The sequence below is a fragment of the Calonectris borealis genome, chromosome 1 (genome assembly GCF_964195595.1).
Source record: "Calonectris borealis chromosome 1, bCalBor7.hap1.2, whole genome shotgun sequence".
In the NCBI taxonomy this organism is placed as follows: Eukaryota; Metazoa; Chordata; class Aves; order Procellariiformes; family Procellariidae; genus Calonectris; species Calonectris borealis.
The window spans coordinates 25,183,889-25,191,129 of record NC_134312.1 but is presented as its reverse complement, the minus strand read 5'-3'; the positions used below and the strand labels follow the sequence as shown (position 1 = coordinate 25,191,129).

Below are 7,241 nucleotides of genomic sequence, written 5' to 3'. Positions count from 1 at the left end.
TAAAAAAGATTTTCTACCTGAAAGTTACAGTAAGTACAGTAATTAATGCTGCAGATATTAAATACCCACATAGCATAGATTAGTATTTTGTAATAGGCAGATATGCCAATGTTTACTGCACTACAAAGTACAACTTATATAAATGTGGCAAGCTGTGAAATAAGAATCCCATTTTCCGTCCACTTACTCAAATACTATTCTTGTGAATCGGGTTCTTGATCTTCATCATAACCCTTGGTCTTAAAGCCAACATATGAAGACAGAATATTGCCATAAAATTCAGTACTTATTCAAAGTGTATATTCTGAGTTAATGGCTTTCCAACTTTATGGATGTAGGATTGGTGTTTCAGTATTTGTTGTGTACCATAACGCAAAGACTGCAAAGTAATACCACTTATGTTTACTTTATTAGTACACCAATGTCCTACAAATTTTAAAAAGTAATTAAACATTATTGAAGCAAGCATTAAACGCAGCCCTTCAGCCTGAAAACCACATAAAATTGATTTTAAAAATAAATCAAACTGTAGCAATTGCCAGCCTCCAGTATAGCCCCCAGTAATTTACACTTCTTCATTCTGAAAGTAAGAGCTGGGAAGGAAAAAAAAAAGAAGACTGAACTTGTCTTCATCAAAGATGCCTTTACCAGTATTACAATGTAAAGCCACCCTGTTTAACTTCACACAGAGAGTTCCCTAATTGAAGGATTTAATTACTACTGCTGTTCAATAGCAGTCAGTATTGCTACAGTTAGGGCAAGGTAATCTTCACAACTAGCTGTGCATTTTTGCAGTGATTTTGTTTTATGTAAAACATACTGCTAAGATTTGAACTGCAATGTTGTGATGTATTTGAAACCATGCAATAATATAAACCAGCCTCAACATTCATGTAGCATTGCATTCGAAATGAAGGGGCTAAATAAACTAAGAGCTGCATCACTTAAAGAACATAGTGCTATACTAGGTTTTAATAAGAAAATTTAGATACAGAAAAAGTAGGGTATGAAAATAGTGTTTTCCTTCTTGCATTATAACTAAATTACATTAAGGTTTTTGTCAGTCTCACATATTACATTTAAACTCCCTTATTGATGGAATGGAAAGTATTCACATGTACATGATCATCCAGGTGTAAACTTGCACACATTAACAGGGAGTAGCTTTGTAGAGGATTATGACAAACCTTTACAGATTAAATGAGGTATTGCACAGATTAATAAAAAAGCAAAAGGCAACAAAAATATACAGCAAATTGGTAGAACATTTACATGATAATTTTACAGAATCCATAGACAGAAAGTAGTGTTTAGTATATCATTCACCTTAAAAAATATATATATATAATAATATATGATCAATCATCCCATTCGTCATCATCCTCAAAGTCTTCTTCATCATCTTCATCCTCATCTTCATCTGTAAGACAAAAAAAACCAAGTCACTTGCATGCACCGAATTAATATAACAAAAATATTATTGATTTTCCCCACAACTTTCTGAAAACAAAACAATCAGTTCAAGGAGGTCATGACAACACATTCGGTAATATTTTAAAGTATTTTAATAATTAATATTTTAAGATTTCTAGACGTGACATTCAGTTTAGATAGATACTGGCTGAAAGTTAAATCTAATTTGTTTCCTTTCTCACTCCTTTCCCCAGAAAATTCTCTGCTATGAGAAAAAGAATCAGAAGTTCTCATTTAACACTTACTACTTATTACTCTTTCTTAGAGAATGTGAGAATGGCCCCCTTGCTCCAGATTGGGTTTTAAACTTCAAGGACAGATTAATTTCTGAAACCTAAAAACTGCTTCCCCAGGTTTACTACATAATGGGATTTCTGTTTACTGTACAAGCAGATAAAAATTTTGTGAGCTAAAGTCCGCTGTGGTTACTGGAATATTCTAAGTTGTGTAATGCACATCAACTTCAACATCAATGTTTGTTGTTAACTTTATTCAGCCTTCCACTATTTTTATACGTATCGTAATTTAAAAATTGTAGCCTGTCAAAATTAAACTACTTATTTGTTAGGCAACAGCATTTCCTTCTTTAGGACAATGCTGTATTTAGCACCTTTCTAGTATTTAATTTATGTAAAGTATCAAAATTGGAGATTAATACACAGGGCAGCAAATCAACAAATGATATTGCACTTAGTCAAACGGTCTGCAGACTACAAGTGCAGTTTTGGTATCAAGGCAAGCTCTGGAAGAAAAATTTTTCAAAGCCTAAACAGAAGAGATGTAAACAAAGAGCTGCACTGCAGCTACTGAACTGCATTTATTACAAGCTGGTATTTGAGAAATGCAAATCCTTTTGCAGCCTTATTTTTTCCAAGCACTGAAGTGTGAAAAGCAGATTCAGTACTAGCACGGGACTAGTCAAGTAACACTAGTTACCTGATTATTATCCAGCAGGTGGCATCCAAAGCACACTGGAAGCCACAGTTTTAAGAGCATGAATCTTTGCAAGAGCTTTGGCTTCTATAAACAGAAAGCATTAAAAACATTCCTTCCAAAATATTTTGACAACTTATTTCATCAGACATCTAGTGGATAAAAATAAAAGTCAGTTGTAAAAAAAAAAAAAGTCTTTATAAGGATATTAACCTTGATTGGTAATTTTTAATTCTAGTATTACAGCAAACTACTATACACCAGTAATTCAAAGTAGCACGAAGTAACCATTCAACCCATCGTTAGGGGTCTGCCTAGAGCATTCTGTATTGGACTATACGCTGAAATTCATGCTTTTTTCCAACAATATTTTATGTTGAATAGAAGTGTTAACTCTTGAAAACCTGACACCATGAAGTCAGAAAAATTCCATCAGACTCACCTGAAGAATGAATGGCTTTGCTCCTTTTCTGCATAACTTCCATTAATGCACCCACAATTCCTGAGGTGGGTGCAGGTGTAGGTGGTGCACTCTCCTGACCATCAGATACCTTGGAAAAAAAGGAGACATTAGAAAGATGCAACTAGCAAAACAGAACCTGTGTGTTCCGAGACAAACTTCCTTATAAGATTAATGAGTTTATTTCAGCCAGAAGGAAGAGTGAAACTGCTGTTTGTTTCTTTAGCTCAAGATCAAGCTAAGTTTTAATTTATAAAAAAGTCAACCATTTCTCTTTTGCCATATAACACAACTCTAGTATGAGCATTTCATACTCAAAATGAAATATTTCAGCTCTGAATATCATGAAGCACTCAGCTAAAGGAAAGGTTCTTAATATGGTTGTACAGGCATGACTTGTATGGCTGCATAATCATTATTTATTTTATCCTTGGCATATACCACAAAATATTTTTTCTTTTTTGGGTTTGTTAATCAGGTCTGCTTTGGGTTGATAATCCCTTCTGAAAGTAACAGACTTTGATACTGCATACCTGTAATGGCAAATAAATATTAACATGCCCTCACACTTTTTACATCAGAAGCCTCAAGTGCAGAAGAGTGGCAAAAAAAAAAAAGTATCTACAGGCAAAATTATTTTGAAGATATTCAGTGAGATCAAGAAGAAATAGTAATAGTAATAGCCTGAGCTGCAGCAGGAACAGCAGAGGCACCCCTCATGGGCGGCACTTCTCCAGACACAGGCAGCCACCCTCTTAAAAGCCTCACTGTTTGCAGAGCACAGGTCCACTTTAAGATGGGCGGGGGGGAAATCTAACATTTGCCTTCCACTACCATTACTGCTGAACTCATCCCCTGCAGTTGTGTAGACAATTTTACTGAAGTATTCAGGAGACCAGCAATCTTTCATAGTTCTTGCAAAAGTTCTTTACAGTCATGATACTGTGGTATTGTCATTGTAAGATTTATGCTTAAAGCTTTACTGAAAAGTGAGAAATGAGTTTGAAACAAGGATGATTTCATGCACCAATACTCATCTACAGCAAATATGCATTCTAAGCATTTTCTCAGTACTACTATTTAAAGCATCACTTCAAAACCTCTAAACGTTATGATCCAGCCCGAAATAGAGCCACAAGTTACAGTTCACACTGCAATACTGTAGTCATTTGCAAGTCCCAAGGGAACATACATGAGAAACAGCTTCTACTCACTGATTTCAGCTGTATACCCTGTCGTATCTGGTCTAACAGTGCATCTCTTCCTGAGCAGGACACTGGTCGACTGTTCTGTTCTACTTTCTTTAACTGAGCTCCTTCTCTGATTTGATCCAAGAGTGCTGCTTTGTTTCCTGCAGGAACTGGAAGCTGGTGATCGACCTCTGAAGGAAGGCCTGGTGGTGGAGGAGGACCAGGAGGGGGTGGAGGAGGAGGAGGTGGTGGAGGAACAGATGACCCACTTGCCGGTGGTGGTGGCGGTGGAGGAGGGCCGGATGGTGCAGATGATGAATGCACTGGTGGTGGCGGAGGATACATCCTGTTTGGAGGAGGTGGGGGCACTGTGGCACCAGGTCTAGATGGAGGTGGGGGTGGAGGTGCTGCTGTGGGAGCTCTTGAAGGAGGTGGAGGTGGTGCCCCTCGGCCCCTAGCAGGGGGAGGAGGAGGGCCCGAGCTGTGGGGAGGTGGTGGTGGAGGTGGAGGGGGTCCTCCTCTGCACGGTGGTGGTGGAGGTGGAGCTGAAATGAAACAAAACAATTTACAATTACATGCTACTCAATACCCCTAAGTCGTTCAGAGACTAGCAGAAAAAGAAAAAAGGCTTTGCCTTGCCTTTTGCAAGGATCTCTGTGCCTGTGCAAATTTTACCAATTCTGAATTAAGTTGAATATAGCTGAATACAAGCTATATTTATACGAATGCAAACCAAGCTGAATATAGCCACTATGTCTGTCGTCTATTTTGTAAAAGAATCAACACTGCAGGAAACAAGTGCAATACGTAAAAAGACTAAAGTCACAAAACAAGCTTGGTCATTAATTTTGGTTTGGTCCTAATGGTAGTAATTTTCTTCATAATCCAAGCGTATCTTAAGTTAGTGTTTCAATTTCTCATGACAAAATGCAGAAAAATTTCAAAAGAATCCTCTAAAATTTTGTTGAGCTAGGACAGAAGGCAAGAGAAAGAGGTTTTAGAAAATACACTTAAAATGAAATACAGAGTTTTCACTTTATAATCTATCTATTATTTTATTAGGGAATTACAGAGGCAAATATTTTTTGAAGCATCATCTTCTAGTAACAAAAAACCTACTAATGCATTACGATGCAGCATAAACTGACTCTTAGTCCCTTTTACTGAAAATTAGTTCCAACTATATCTTTGTGGCAGAGCCTGTAGAAAGGAAACAACTTCAGGGCTCCAAACAACCTCAATGCACAGGATCATTTCTATATGAAGAGGCCTGGAAACGTACTTGCTCTGCTAATGGCATTTTAAATAGCACCGTTTCGTTTCCTCTTCCATTAAGCATCTAATGGCTTATGGTACTTCAGGCTGTGTGGTTGTTGCACGTAACTACTCAATAATCCAGGTTCCGTCACACAACTAAGAAAATTCACATTTGATTTCACATGCTTTGATAGCGAAAAGGGTATTAGATTCAAGAAGATACTTCTTTACCTCTTCTATTATCTCCTTCCTGTTACATGCTGAGAAAGTAGGCTGTCTGCACTGGAGTAGAGAGAGAACATCCCCAAAAAAGGGATTCTGAGGAAGCAGGAGACACTAGTGCTTCAGTGCCTCTTTCCCTGCTCATCTTAGAGAAACATATCCTTCCTAAAATTACGTTCCTAAATTCCATAAACTGCTCTGTTTTTTTTCCATCTCTTCAAAAGAACAACACGGGAAGAATCCCCTCTCAAACTTCATATATTTTGCAAGAGACATGCTATCAACTTTCCTGATTAAAAAAAAATCCCACTACTTTTTGCCTGACATGACCGTAGTTTCCTTTTCGGCCATTGGAGGCCAGTGTTTTCAAATATAACTTACTCAGCAAGCACTACAGACAGTTCTTCTGCATTACTGAAAAGATATATAACATGGTCATGCCCCGGAGTCTGTAGTGTCTGTAGACTTTGAACACAAGGTTTAAGTTTTCCTGTGGGAAAAGGTTTTATTTGCGCCGTATATAGAGAGATATGCCACATCCAATCTGTGGAAATAGAGTTCAGCAGTTTTTTAAGGCTTGTCTGCACTCAGCTGGAGTGAAATGAGGGAGGAGGAGCAAGGAGGGAGCACCATTACCTCATACTCTCTCCCTTCCCCCCCCAAACAGATGGTACAAACAAAGCAGGAAAATACATGGCTATTAACAAAAAAAGGTACGTAAAATCTTCTATTGATGGTACTGTCATTGAAAAAACACAACCAACAGTACTAGGGAACGGGCAGGAAAAACAAGAAAGTAACTTCTATCTGAGTAAAACAACATGTCTGCCACTCTCTAGTCAGCATTCTGGCAGGGTGAATACATAAGCACAGAAATTCTTGCAAGAAAACACAGAAAAACGTGTTTCAGTTGAGAAAGAACACTTCAAACAGCAGTCAAGCCTACACATCAAATAACATAATTGCGGATAAAACCACTGAAATACTGGAATATTTTATCTACCTCTATCAAAAAGCACAGAGGTAGATTATTATCATGCACGTTAAAGATGAGACAGCTTTTCTTTCAATTGCATACATGCAAGTGGCCGTAACTTGAAGTTAACACATACATAATAGAAAACCAGGCATTTTTAAAGTATTTTAAGCTAGTCAAAAGACTCCAAGGCAAGTCTTCTCAATCCAATTTTATGGTCAGCAGTCTAGGATCAACAACTCTGTAAACATTTAAACAGAGTTACGATTATATAAAGAAACTGACAGATTTCTTACTGAGAAAAAAAAATCATAACTGAAATTTTGCTTGCAATTTAACTAAGAAGTTTGATTATAATTTTTAGTATTGCAGTCAACCAGATGTAGACTAAGGTTTCTCAGCTAGGAAGGAAATCACACAGCAGCATGAATACTTTGAAGCATATGCTTAGATGCCAGCTTAAATACATACCACTCCACCGTGGGGGACCTAAGGAATAAATGTAACAAGTCATTGTACCCTGAATCTGTATCTCTTCAGTCACTCGAACAATTTATTCACTAGTTTCAAACTGCTATAATTTCAATGGCATTTATATCCTATTTCTCTTGAGAAGTGTTCTAGGCAAATATTTTGAAAGTTTGACATTGGCAGTGTAATTTTTAGACTTGCTGTGTTCCACTAGATAATGCATCAGCTGAGATCACATTTAAAGGTTAGGCAGGAAATG

The 7,241-nt window shown here is 37.3% G+C and overlaps 1 protein-coding gene across 1 annotated transcript in view; it reads right to left on the bottom strand.

Moving 5' to 3' along the window:
* Positions 1 to 390: 390 nt before the first annotated feature.
* WASL (WASP like actin nucleation promoting factor) overlaps positions 391 to 7,241 on the bottom strand; it is a 50,481-nt gene continuing 43,630 nt past the window's right edge. The window contains exons 9-11 of the mRNA XM_075146767.1: positions 4,081 to 4,601; positions 2,849 to 2,957; positions 391 to 1,420 (exon numbers count right to left, since the gene is read on the bottom strand). Of these exons, the coding sequence (XP_075002868.1) occupies positions 1,359 to 1,420; positions 2,849 to 2,957; positions 4,081 to 4,601 (692 nt within the window). The 3' untranslated portion in view covers positions 391 to 1,358. The remainder of the gene's footprint in view (positions 1,421 to 2,848; positions 2,958 to 4,080; positions 4,602 to 7,241) is intronic.